At 42.8% G+C, this 13,570-nt stretch overlaps 2 protein-coding genes across 2 annotated transcripts in view; both read left to right on the top strand.

Annotated features, from left to right (window-relative positions):
• LOC145944899 (uncharacterized) overlaps positions 1–13,570 on the top strand; it is a 116,988-nt gene that overhangs the window by 38,010 nt on the left and 65,408 nt on the right. The window lies entirely within an intron of this gene.
• Positions 4,979–12,126, top strand: LOC145944330 (cilia- and flagella-associated protein 43-like). Its single transcript, XM_083052594.1, has 7 exons — positions 4,979–5,543; positions 5,662–6,412; positions 7,508–8,174; positions 8,308–9,097; positions 9,465–9,751; positions 10,180–10,605; positions 10,726–12,126. The coding sequence occupies exons 1-7, from the start codon at positions 4,979–4,981 to the stop codon at positions 12,124–12,126; spliced, it is 4,887 nt and encodes a 1,628-aa protein (XP_082908720.1).

Genomic DNA, 13,570 nt, shown 5'->3' with positions numbered 1-13,570 from the left:
TCTCTCGATGCATATTGCTATATCCATTTCAGGCCCAAGCGCGAACGGGGCCTGTTCGCTTCTATATAGATGACCGGACGTTTCGGCGCGACGTAACGCAGCTCGGCGACTAGTAACACTCGGATGGAGAACGATGGATGATCGCAGCTGTTGGCGAGAACGATACCAAAAGTCGGCAGCTAGCCGAATCTATGCAAGGGCTGTTATTATTCGGTACGGCCGCGAGGGAGCCAGGGGGACGCGCCACGTGTAATTTGACGTTTAGCGATTTAAACGTTTGTCTGTGATTACCGCGACACATCTATAATCTACGCGCGCACGGCCGGTCTCTCTTTAGGGGCGCCCTATGCGTGTGCAACGTAAAAGACGCAGCAGCTGCCTTCATCGACCGGAGGTGAATCTCTCGGCGTGGCGGGCGGATTCTCTCTTTCTCTCCCTCTCTCTATCTCTTCCATCCATTTTGTCGATCGCATCTTTTTTCATCGCCAAGGCGCTCTGGCAGTGTGCCGGCGCTATCGCCGATGCGAATCAGAATTCTATTCGTAATGGGAGTAGCGTTTTGGTCGTGTTCGAGTGTTCCGCCAGACTCTCCTTCGGATAAAAATGGAAATCAAATTACTGGGCTAGATGCACAACCAAGTGAACGACCGGTTTCGCCGAGAGAATGACCACTGAATCTAAGCTTATCTATCTGCGATCACATACACATTAAACGATATTGAATCCGAACACTTCTGACACGGTGAAGGCGATATTTTCCAAGGTTTATCGTTCACTTTATGATTTCATAATGTTTAATACGTGATAAATAGTTACTGCAGGTAATCTTTGATTTTATGCTTTAGGCTGCGAAAAATTATCGGAAGAATTCTTCTTCAAACGCTATCACTTAATTAGTATCTAAACTTGATTTTTAAGAAATGCATCTATTTTTCATAATCACTGACATTCGCGATTCATTTTGCAGACTCAAAGAAATAATCTCCTAATCGCGTTTTCGTTATAAATCGTGTAAAGCTTCAAGTTCCATGAACAAGTGTTAATTTCGGTTCATGCCGTGTTAGTCGAAATTCGCCGAAAATTAGTGGGGCGCCTACAAATTTGCCGCTAACCTTTCCTCGTTTTACGGAAATTTTCTGACGCTGTGTTCGCGTCTTCGAGGTATCACAGCGACAAAAACATTCGGGGGGCCCGCGTGAGAGACTTCGGTCGCCGTTGGTCCCGTCAGCGTCATTCCGTGCGCTATGGTGCCGGATATTTGAAGGCTGAAAGGAAGAGGAGAGAAGGGCTGGACCCGGCTTTCTCGCGACCGTTGGCGTGATACCCTTTTTCGACAACGACCATTCTCGAACGGCCTCGGCTCGGTATCACACGCTACCCCCTTTCCCCCCTCAATGCTTCTTACCTACCTATCTACCTACCCCCCAATCGCGCTACGCAGACCTGAGTTCGGCGTAAGTGCGAATTCCTTCTTTTTCTCTCGTTTCCTTTCGTTGGGCGGACGTGATTACTGGGAGGCTGAGGAGTTCTAAGCTGCTGCTCGTTTCTCCGGAGCACGGACATTTCTGCGGAGGAGGAAGAGAAGAAGAAGAAGAAGAAGAAGAAGAGAAGAAGGAAGAGATGGTTGTTGGGATGCTACGCGGAGAGGAGCGAGAAGAAAGACGCGCCCGAGTACGACGAAGGGATGGGGAACCGGAGAGAGAAGCGGCAGCGATCGGCGGAGGGTCGGGGGTGTACAAGAGCAGAGGTTACTTTTAATGTCTCGCGTCACGCAGCCCAAGGCACCGTGAGCCTCGCCTCGTCCTCCTTACTAATTTGGCGCCAATTTCCAGGCAACCTCCCGAGCAAAAACTAACCGAACCATATACCGCTCTCTGCTCCCTCCCGCCTATCCCTCTTCTCGTCCACCTCTCGCGGTATATACGTACACGTGTACGCCGTGCACTTCGACGCGGGGCTCTGATTAAATGCTACTTCGCCGCGTTCGAGTCGTTCCCTCTTCCTCCTTCCTTCTTCCCGCAGCCTCTTTTACTCTCTTTCTTTCTCTCCTTTATATCTCTCTCTCGGCAGCGCGGTTTCCCACACTGCACGAACGATGTGATACGAGACGGACGGCGGTTGTTCGTCGCGCAGCACGTGTGCGTGCCGGCTACGGAACGACCGAGTATACGCGTATACGCGCACGCGGATGATGCTCCTTTGGTTCTCTGCCGCTCTTTCCGTCTCGGAGATCACCATTTTTTTCCGCCGTCTTCTCGGGGTGCGCGCGCCTTTCCCGGGAGTCAATGCACGAGACTGGCAAGACTAAACGTTAAACACGAATGCACCAGCGTTAAGCGATCACGCATAGCCTACGTGTAGGATATCTCAACTATCGGGACGTATCTGTCTTCCGCATAAAAGTAAAAAGCTACAAAATATAAAATTAAATCTTCCTCAAAAAGATTTACTTATAAATCTAAAATTAAGCCTAAAAATATAGGTATATATTTTTTTAAATAATAAATAATAAAATAGGAATCTAGATTTTTTCATATGTCAAACTAGAGAATTGTCATTTGAAGTATTCTTTAAATGATGATGCGCTTGAATGAAAAGTTACAGCTGATTGAAATATCGCATGTAAAAACGGATAGGGGGTGATTTCTCTCCGTGCAAGGTGCATGATGTAGCGTTACCACCTCCCGGATTCCCACGCGAGTCGGTTTAAGCGCCGGGAAGACGACGCCACTCGTTGTTCACCAGCACTCGTCGATAACGCCGATCGTTGGGTTATGCAAATACAAATCTCAGCGGGCGTCACTTTAATGGCGAAACGACGCCGCGAACGGAGCGAGTGCTCTCTTCGGCTGCAGATACGCGAGGATACGAGATCAGACAGTCTCAAGGTAGGCAGTCAGTCAGTCAGTCAGATTACCGGTCAGAAAGGGCAGCTAGGACCAGGTCGAAGGGGTGGGAAAGAGAGAAAGAAAGGAAGGACGAAATGAAGAGGGAAAGAGAGAGAGAAAGAGAACGAGGGGGGAAACTCTTGGCAGGCATCCACGGGCAGTATATCACGTAGCAAGGATAAGTTTTTGATCGGGCCTCGCTATACGGATGACTCCCTGCTGGTTGACCTCATCACGCCACGCTATGGGGGTCTTTATAAACCACCATCGACTGCGCGTATCCTAATCACCTTTTGTCTTAAGCCTGCCAAAGTCTTTCTTCGAGACAGAGAGACCGGCGTGCTGATCCCTCTGTCGAAGGATCTCAATATTCGTCGTCGCCACCGATGTACACTCGAATCATTTTCTTGGTACACGAAAATGCGAAATTACATTCGTAGGAGATGATTACAAGCGAATGCACATAATGAGCGATTTTTTATTTTTATACTATACGAAAGAAATAGAATGGTGTTTATAAATTTAAAATTATTGATTTGGACAAATTTTTATATCAAACATATGTACATAAGAATCTCTCAAATTATACGATTGAAAAATATTATGCAATAATACATGAAATTTAATTAGAATGAAAAATGATCGTAATTCTATTTCTTATATGTAAACAAGTTATACTTATTAAAATTGTTTAAAACAAACATCGACAATCTATGATATTTTATATACAAGTCTAATTTTTTCAAACAAATTTATTTATGCTTAATTTATTTTAAAAGTGCGGATTTTTGATTCCGGATCTCCGGTTTCTTCTATAAAAATTTTTAGTTACTTATTCCTTTTGTTTCTCAAGCGCTGCTTTATTGAGTTGAATCGATAAAGCGTGAATGCCTCGTTTCAATGGGAATAAATCCATCTTCCGTCAGAATCTTTTAAAGCACAGTTAGATAATAAATATGAAGGATGTTGCCCGGAGAATAGTTGTCACTAGTTGAATTGAGCAGAGACAACAGAGGCGCAACAGTTAAACAGGTAATTCTCTGTTGAATGCCTTCGTCGTTAGTAATATGTTGGAATGAATGGACGTCATATCTTCTATCGCTTTTAAAAGTTACTTGCCACCGACATATCCCTAAGAGAACACATGTTTAAAAGATGTCCAGAAGATGGAATTACAAATAGGACACTAAGACTTTTGAAAAAAAAAAATCTTTTATTAAAATGTGACGACAATCATTTCTACAATATCGTATTACAGTATATTAGAAAAAAATGTCATGAAACTAACAAAAGATCTGCTTTCCACCATACAACATCCCTAACAAAACACATGTTCAAAAGATGTCCATAGATGTTAAGCAAACTACATATTTTAATTTTGTTAAGTGCGATATTCAGTAGTTTAAAAATTCATATCTAATACTTGACGCAAAATATGTTTGATTGAGTCGAGTTTATTTTTTTGTATTATGAAAAAAAGCATTTATGTAACGTAATGTTGAGCAACTGTGTTGAGTTTTCGGGTTTTTACGTTGTTGCCCTCACAATAGAGAACAATGGAAACTTTTAACCCCATAGGAAATTAGTCTCGAATATTGCCTAGGGCAATAAGAAGTTTGTCGATCGTTCAATCGAGGCAGCAGCGTTGAATAATATGCCTAAAAAAGAATCTGACTAAAAATATTTGTTGTGAAATTAAGAGTCAACACATAAATTAATGATATAATTAGAAGCAACAAGTCTCATTTATTTCAAATTAATTAAATATCGAAAATAATTGGAGAAGAGTTTCGTTCTTATGAGAAAGATGTAAAGAAAGTAACAATCGTAATATTGTCATTTCGACAATGATATATCTATTGAAATTTTATTACTTATCAATGTAATTTTTAATTTTATTTTACAACAGTGTGTGTTATATATTAATTATCGAGTTAGTCTCAAGCGCTATTATTATTGATTTAATTTGTTTGCGATATGTTTCTTTTTTCGACTGATGTCAATACGATCATAAGTTCTTCTAGGTTATATAATTAATTAATAATTTCATTAATTATCAATATCATAATCATCGCGAAAGATTAGCACAGATGGATCAAGTTATTAGTTATTCACCCTGCTGGATACGCGGCAGTAGAATCGAAGAAATAATTTGGATCGGCAAGGACGTGCTTGCCTGGTGCACCGGCTTGTACATCGTGTTTTTTCACATCGTCAAGAGGCGACAGACGTTGCGTTGGTGCTGGAACAATGTGACCGGCGACGGTGCTCATTGCATATCCGGTCACGTGTCTTCACCGATTTTTGCCTTCTCCGAGAGATCGCTGAATCCGCGAATCTTCGTTCTCGCATATCCTTCGATGACGAAGATCTGCGAGTGCGTTCAAGGATGCGAAAGCGGTTACTTGGCGATCGCGTTCACGTCACGCGATCATCTCGTGTCACTAGGATCTTATCCGAACTTCCCGATGATCGTATGGTGCTGGAGAACGGGCGAGAAGATCGCGATCGTGGACACGCCTATACGCGACGAAGTCGGTCAGATAATCAGGATAAATCCGACGGGTCGCACTGTCATTGGTCAAATAGGAAAGACCTGCGGAAGGTTGCTCACCTGGGAACTCGATGTTATCGGCAAGATTGTCATCTTAAAAGGCATGTGATTTAAATTCCAGAACAATTTTAATCCTTCCAAGTACAACGGCGCGATATATCTCATTGTCAGTTAAAGATCTTAACGTATATATATATATATATATATATCTTTGCAAAGATCACGAAGTGAAATTACCGGGGGAAGCTACAGTTTTCGGTATTAGCTGGTACCCGACGTCAGATCAACCTTTATTGGCCATCACCGATAGAAATGGTCACATATATTTGAGCGACTACGACGGCACTGACATTCGCCGTATTGTTGTTTCTCAACACTGCGGAATCTGCGAGAATATTGAGATACCGGCCGTATGCTGGTTTCGCGAAGGCATTATTCTCAGGACGACCTTCTGTCAAATTCGCTATTTTAAGAAAGAGCCGAAGACTAACACTTGGCGCAAGCAGTGGAACGTCAAGTCGATCTATAAGCCGCATATTCTGGTCTCGCATCCCTTCAGGAACGATTGGCTCTTCTACTATACTCTCGAGGGATACATGATGCAGATGATCTTCCCCGAGGACGGAGGCACCGTACCAACAATTTACAGATACTTGCACTATGGCGGTAAATATCAGTTCGTCGATTTCCTGTATCCTTGGTGCCATCATCTCGCGGTGACGGATGAACTCAAGGAGTTGACCATCCTCGAATGCTATAGCGGCAGCGAAGTCTCGAAAGTAGAGCTCGAGATGGAAGGCGTTATATCTGCTCAAACGTCGCATCCGAATGATCCACTGATCGTCGTTATCAGTGATCAAGGCGAGATGACAATTCTGGGTGTCATTAATCCGGAACAACCAGTAATACTGTCATATTTTCGTCTTCAGAGAAAACTCTTGGATCTCATAAAATTTTCTCTCTCTGGAAAGTAAGCTTAAAATAATTTATATCAGTTTTATAAAATTTTTAACATCGTTAAATTATTAATACATATATGTTGTTATGATAATAATAGCAATAGATTTTAGTAAAGAGCTTTTGTTTTATTTTTATTTTATTTTGTATCTTTACAAAATCAACAAGATATATTAAATATATAATTTTAAGCAAAAGGCCATTAGGAATAATTTTTAAACAAAAGCGCGATAATCCTTTTTTAATATACAAATCAAATTTTAAAAAAACTTTTACCTATCTAGAAAAGACATATTAAGTCGATTCTCGCGCAAGTATTATTGCCCCTTTTTTGTTTGTATATGTTTTAAGAAATATAATACTTTTTGAACTCGATTAATATTTTTGACACTTATCAGCTGATTTCTGTCAAAAAGTATTAATCGCGGATAAAGGTATTATAACATTATTATTTACAACATATTACTATTTTAATATTTTTAACATATTATTTTAAAATTTAATTAGCAAATTAACGCTTTACTAATATTTTTGAAAGAAATCAGCTGATTAAAGCGTTAATTGCTAATTAATTTTTAAAATAATAATGTTTAAAAATTAAAATAATAATATGTTACAAATTATATGTTATAATACCTCATTCTCGATTAATCAGCTGATTTCTGTCAACAAATATTAATCGAGTTTAAATAAACTTTATATTATTTTTTTTAAAAGTATCGATCGATTTTTTAAAAAATATCGAAAGATATTAATAATTTATAAAAATTTTGTTTAATGTAAAATTGAAGAATGACGCGCGCGTAGCTTGTGTTGTTCTAGTTTCTAATAAAACGGAGTATATATACATAAATAAAATTGAAACATGTGAGAATGTTCTTTGTGTATCAGTATTGTTTCACATTATATTTCACAAACTATGATTTTCTATTACGTAACCGTTAATTTTCCACGTTTCGTTCCCATAGACAAGAGGGCAACATAGAGAGCCGATGGCCTCTCTTTTAAATGTACCTCTTGTCAAACGTATTTAGTTTCGAGCATCGATAAACACGCGTTATTTCGATGGATTATACACCTCTCACTGACCGATTTATGTTGCCGGCAGATTCCTGATCGCCGCGCAAAAAGATACGGGCAATTGCTATTGCATAGACCTGCGGCGCGACAAGCCGTGGAGCGTGATCGCCCAGATCCGGACGAGAAGGCGCCTCGTCGACGTGGTGTTGTACGACGACGAGGCGCGTGAGACCCTGAAAGTGCTCGCGCTTTACGTCAAGTACAAGCTCTTTTCCGCGGCGGGTCATCAGTTTCTCGTATACGACGTATCGTACAAAGACGCGTCACGGCAAGGTCGTTTGATCGACAAAAGCAAAGACATGGTGACGCTACCCGCGCTTTTTTGCGAGTTGTCTCACGCGCCCGGAGGCCAGTTGTTGCTGATAGGCTCGCCTTATCTCGAACGGCAGCTGCACGCGGTCAGACTGCAGCGCGATTTCAAGGCCGCGACCTTGGTAGACGCGACGCTCACGGGCCACCACGTGCGACTCGCCCGCGTCTTCGCCGATCGACGTTGGATCGTCACGTGCGCCTACGACGGATTGGTCGTCGTCCGCGACAAAACGATACGTCAGATCGTCGCCGCGGTGCCGGCGCATCATAGACTCGACTTAGGTAGCCGGAGAGCGATCATCGATCCTGCCGGTGGCAAGGTGGTCGCTATCGGTCACGACGGTGCTCTGATCGCGGTGCGCGTTCTTCGTAAGAATAAAAAGGTGTGTGTTAATATAGCTGGCGTATAATGGATTTCTGATTAACTTTTAATTAATTTGCATTTAATTTAATTTCTCTCTCTTGCCGCGCGCTGCTCTTATTTGTGAAACGATCTTGACAATTCCTGTAGTATAGGAGAGTGAAGCGTTCACGACCAAAAGTGTTTATCCAGTGAATCATGAATGGTACGAAGAGCAGAATGAGAAGATACTATCCGATTACGCTTCTCTGGATCCGACGATTCGTTCCTCGTTGACTCGTGCCAGACAGGATTTCCCAGGAATCGACGAGAAAGAATACGTATCCTGGGAGCAATGGCGAGAGGACATGCAACTGCAGGAAGAGACAAGATTCTACACCGCGGAAAAGGCTGCCATTATGAGGGATCTGGAAGTCTTGAAAGCAACCGTAACACAGCTTCTCGACGCCAACGAGACTTGTTCGGAGATGGAGAGATTGCCGATATCCGCTTTCGATCTGAACAAGGCGGATCGCGATCAGAAATTGAAGGCGGCCAAGGACGAGCGCGAGGATGTTCGCATGGAGCTTGAGCATCTCTGCGCTTCGACGGATCGCGTGGCTAGCTGGATCAAGGAAACTTTCTGGGATCCGCAGATCGTGCTTAGTCGCTCGATATTTTCCTTCCGCGGTGATCTGGAAGTGACGAATTATCCGCTCGTCGAGGGAGATCCGCATTTCAAGGACCATTTACAATGGGCGCAGTTTGCCAGGGATTCGGTGCGTAGCATCGTGGACGACACTTTCCAGCCGTGGCGTAATTACACGGACGAACAGCTTCGGACAGAATTGAGCAAGCCCGTCACGGTGTATCGCGAAGACAAGAAACGCAGGATGGATGTGTTCCTCGAAGACGAGGAGCGCGAGATCGATCCTGAAGAGCTGGCGGAAATGCGAGCGATGGAAGGCATGATAATGATTTTCTTTGATAAATCTTGCAGCGTTACATCGATTCTCGGCGTCTACATTGTCATGTCATTTATTGCGAAAAATCAATGCTTCGTATTCTAAACATTTTTTAAATAATGATTTTTTTATATTAATATTTTTTTTTTTAATGCTTCTCTATATTTTTCTTTATCTTATGTTTTGCAGTATTTTCACATTTTTTTAGAAATAAAAAATGTGACTTGCAAAGGAATGAAAGTAAAAAAATTTAAATTGAACGCAAAAGGTTAAGAATTTTAATTTTATTTTGCATGAAACTCTGTGAGACTTGTAATTTTCCATTTTATTCGATTAAGCCTCGCTAATCGCCTGGAACTCGTTCGCAGGCATGACGACGCATCGGTTCGTCGAGCAATCGCCTTACTATTACTCGCAGATGGAGTCTTACGGGTTCGCGCACGTGACGTTAGACGATCGTTATCTGATGCACGATTATGGCAAGCTCCGTGCCTACTTCAACGAGCTCTTCGACGACATGTACGCGGCGAAGGAGCGGGAAATGAGCGCAATACAGGAGAAGAACGAGAAGATACGTCATATAGATTCCGAGCTGAGGATAATGTTCGGTCAGAGCGTGCTGCGGGATCCTGTTGATCCGCAATGGCATCCCAAGGTAAATACGAGATACGAACATTGTTTCTATCGAGTGTTCCAGAAGCCGCGACCTTAATTGTCGGAAAACATGAGTTAATTTTCTTATAATCGAAAAATTAAAGCAAATTCTTTCATGGGAAAATAAATGGTATCTCTCTCCTCTCCCACAACTTGGAAAATAATGACTGAAAATAAGCAAATCACAATGTATTTAATTTGTGTGTATAATAATTTTATGAATATATGCGCAAGAAATATTTTCTTGCAAAATTATACTTTCAACGATTTTTTTTCAATAATATACATATAAGTGTCATAATATCGAAAAATTTTACAAAGTTTGTAATTAATTCAAAGATTAAAATAAATCTTCCTTTTGTCATAATTCAAATACTTGCTCGACTATAATTTTAAATAACTATGAAATGCAAATATGATATCTATTAGGAAAAAGTAGAAAGCATTATTCAAGTGCCTCATCAAGAGATCAAGGCAAAGCCGTACAAGTCGCTATGGCAGCTAGAAATTTTGGACAGGCAAGCGTTGGAAGACGAACGTATCAAACAATTGTTGCTGGCCGATGATTTTCGCGAACACGCTCTGATGAAGATGATGGACGGCGTGCTGGAAATTCGTTGGGAAGAGACTATCAAAATAGATGTCCGTAAACCCGCGTGCATGATTGAAAAACAGCCGGAGCAATATACGTCTGACGACATCAAGGCCGTAAAGAAGTACGAAGCGGACGTGAAGGTTCTTCGACAGGAGCGCGAACGTTACAAAAGGATGCTCGAGGCTGATTATGCCAAGATCAGTGGACTTCTGCAAGAAGGCATCGACAAGTTTGACGCTAAGCTGAACGATTTCTTTCAGGTCTCTCTCTTTCTCTCCCGTCGATTCTAACTTTTCATTATTAACTCATCAATGACATAGTTTTATATCGACTGAATGTATATCACATTCTTTCGAATAGACTCGTCATTTGCTTTATAGATGAAGTTAAAAATTGAGGCGGCGCTGAATCAACTGAAGCTGCGACATATTCGCGGTCGTTTACGAAATCTGGCGCGAATCGAGGCTGTGCGAGAGGATGACAGGGTAAAACAAGAGATATCCGAAAAGCATCAGTACGAGACCGTGCTCCAAAAACACGTGCGGAGGCTGCATGACACTTATCAGGACATGCTCGCGCAACACGACGCGCTCTGTACTCGCAAGAAGACGATGGCGAAGAAGCTACAGCACGAATTCGTTGGACTGTCGAAGGTCAGCATCGAGCATCTCGAACAACAGTATAAGCGAAGGCCGAAGGTGTCCTTGAACGTTGCTGCCAGCGATCTGCTCACTCTCGCGCAGCACCTTATAAATCATACTAAACCAGCTTATTTGCCGACTGATTGCGCGCACTACTCGAAGATCCTCGAGAGTCTCGACGTGAGACCCGACGGGCTGCCGCAGTCGATCGACGCGAATCACTGGAATCGCTTCATCCAATCGCGTCGCCAGAAGATTAACGTGGAACTGAAGATCAAAGCTCAGCAGCTGGAGATAGCCGTGGTGGAGCAGACGATCGCGGTGTTCGAACATAAAATCGATGCTTGCAAATCAAGCGTGAGCTTTCTTAGAAGTCGCTTGAAGAAGGCGAGGGACGAGCGGGTGACGAACGAGCAAGACGCCGAGGTGCAACTGGTACTCAAGAGGGGTCAGGTGGAGCTGAGACTGCAGGGTGAACGACGCGACACCGCGAACGCCATTTTGGTGCCGGATAACGAGATCGAGCGAGTTAACGAGCACATCATCGTCGCGGGAGCGCGCAAGCTGGACATCCTGAAGCGCACGATCGACTTCCGCCATAGAATAGTGTCGCTCGAGTGGGAACATCGTTGCCTGAGGACGCGCTTCAAGGAACTGAAGGAGGATCTGCACTTCCTGGAGGACGTCACGGTCACTCGGGACATGCGAGTGTACTTGAAGAGGAAGGCGAAGGGTCTGCGCGACGATAAAACTGCGGTGCGTCTCAAGAGGGAAGTCGAGCTTTCGAAGAAATCTCTGGATAAAGCTTTGTCCAAGGAGATGAATAAACTGGAAAATCTCCGAAAGAAGATCGCTTGCGTGAAGAAGAAGAACGCCGAGCTCGATCGAACTATTACGGAGATGAACGTGGCGAGATGGGAATTGGAATATCAACGTGACATCGCTGGAGAAACAAGACAATGTCAGCATATGGATCGCAAGATGCGTCTGTTTAAGCAACGATCCGAGCTCATCAAAAAGCTTCAAGATAATTACGCTGAGCTGTTGGTGTTACAGATCGAACATGAATTATTACAGCTGCGAACATATCCCACGTTGGAATACTCCGAACCATTGGATGATAAAGATAAATTATGTTAATAATTTTTTGGACCGCTTTGAAATCTAAGAATTAAGAAGACATGCTTCGAAGAAAATAGAGAAGAATTTAGCAACTTGTAGGTATAATAAGGTTTGTAGGTAAGAAAAAAAAGAGTTACTTTCAAGATTCGTTTCTTTTAATATAACATTATCCATATCATTTTTCTGTTTCATTAAAAAAAAATTAATCTCGGAAAGAGATTTTAAAAAATGTGTCTGAAACGAGTTTTTTCGTAGTACTTATGGCCTCCCTTTAAGTATAAAAAGATAAAATATACGATCACATTATCTTAATCTTGGTCGAGTAATTTAATTAAGTTTATAAATAATCGCGACGTATCTCGCACTCCCAGAAACTACGGGAGGGATGAGCCACGCCTGTATTTTTCGCGCGCATAAACTTAGCGTAATCTCGCGATCGCTAATTTCGCAATCACGAGGCGGCGGAGCCGGGGCCCTCCTAAACTTCGCTAAATCACGATCAACGTGGCCGATTTAATCGACGACGTTTCACTTCGCCCGTCTTATACAAAGGACAAGCGGCAATTTGCACCACCGGCATAAATCACCCGGCGACCCGATCTCGATACATAATGGGTGCCGCTCTCGCGGTCTACGCTTTTTTTCATCATAAATAACAGTACTAATAGTACACCGGCGAGATGAATGATGCGGTCATGGCGACGGCGAGCTGCGGCGGCGAAGGCGAAGGATCATCGGGTCGCCGCAAAGTGCGCGTATACGAATCAATTTAATCTGGGAAATTCCCAGGTGGTCCCCCTCTTTGAGAGAAAAGGAGCGAGAGGATGAGGGAAAAGTGGAGACTCATTCCGCGACGATTAGATCCGTCGTCGGCTTTAGACGTCGGTTCTCTCGATTTTTCACCAGATCTCGCGGTCTCTTCGGGATCTCGTCGCGCGCGGTCAAGATCAGAGTCCGCAGCCCTGAAAGAAAGGGGAGCAGAGTCCACCGCGTTCTTGCGCGACAGTGTAAATATTTTCGACTTAATAGCGATATGATTTTTATTAATGGAGACAGTTTGTACGTGGTATTACGGCCTTATTTTTCGGCGGTTCTTTCCTGGTAGCTCAAGAGAAGAGAGAGACCGATATCCGTGACACTCGATCGATTAATCATCGTTCTGCCGTTGACGCGGACACAATGCCGCCGTTGTCGTGGAAGAAGACGAAATTGGGATGGTGGAGTGCCGCTTGTATACTATACCTTGTATCGCGACGCTTGTTGTAAGGCCTCCTCGCGATGAGGAATTGCGAACAGCTGATTTTGCATTCACGATAAAAATCAGAGTCTTGCATTATTATGCTGAGAATAATTTTGCATACACATTGTATTATAATATTTAATCAACATTAAAGAGAACCATTCAACAAGAAACACACTACGAAGATGATAAAATTTAAAATAAAAATATATTTCTTGCATT

Source organism: Prenolepis imparis, unplaced genomic scaffold (assembly GCF_030444845.1).
Source record: "Prenolepis imparis isolate NDT839.2.m4 unplaced genomic scaffold, iyPreImpa1.0 SCAF_13, whole genome shotgun sequence".
NCBI lineage: Eukaryota > Metazoa > Arthropoda > Insecta > Hymenoptera > Formicidae > Prenolepis > Prenolepis imparis.
This window is presented reverse-complemented; position numbering and strand designations above follow the sequence as displayed.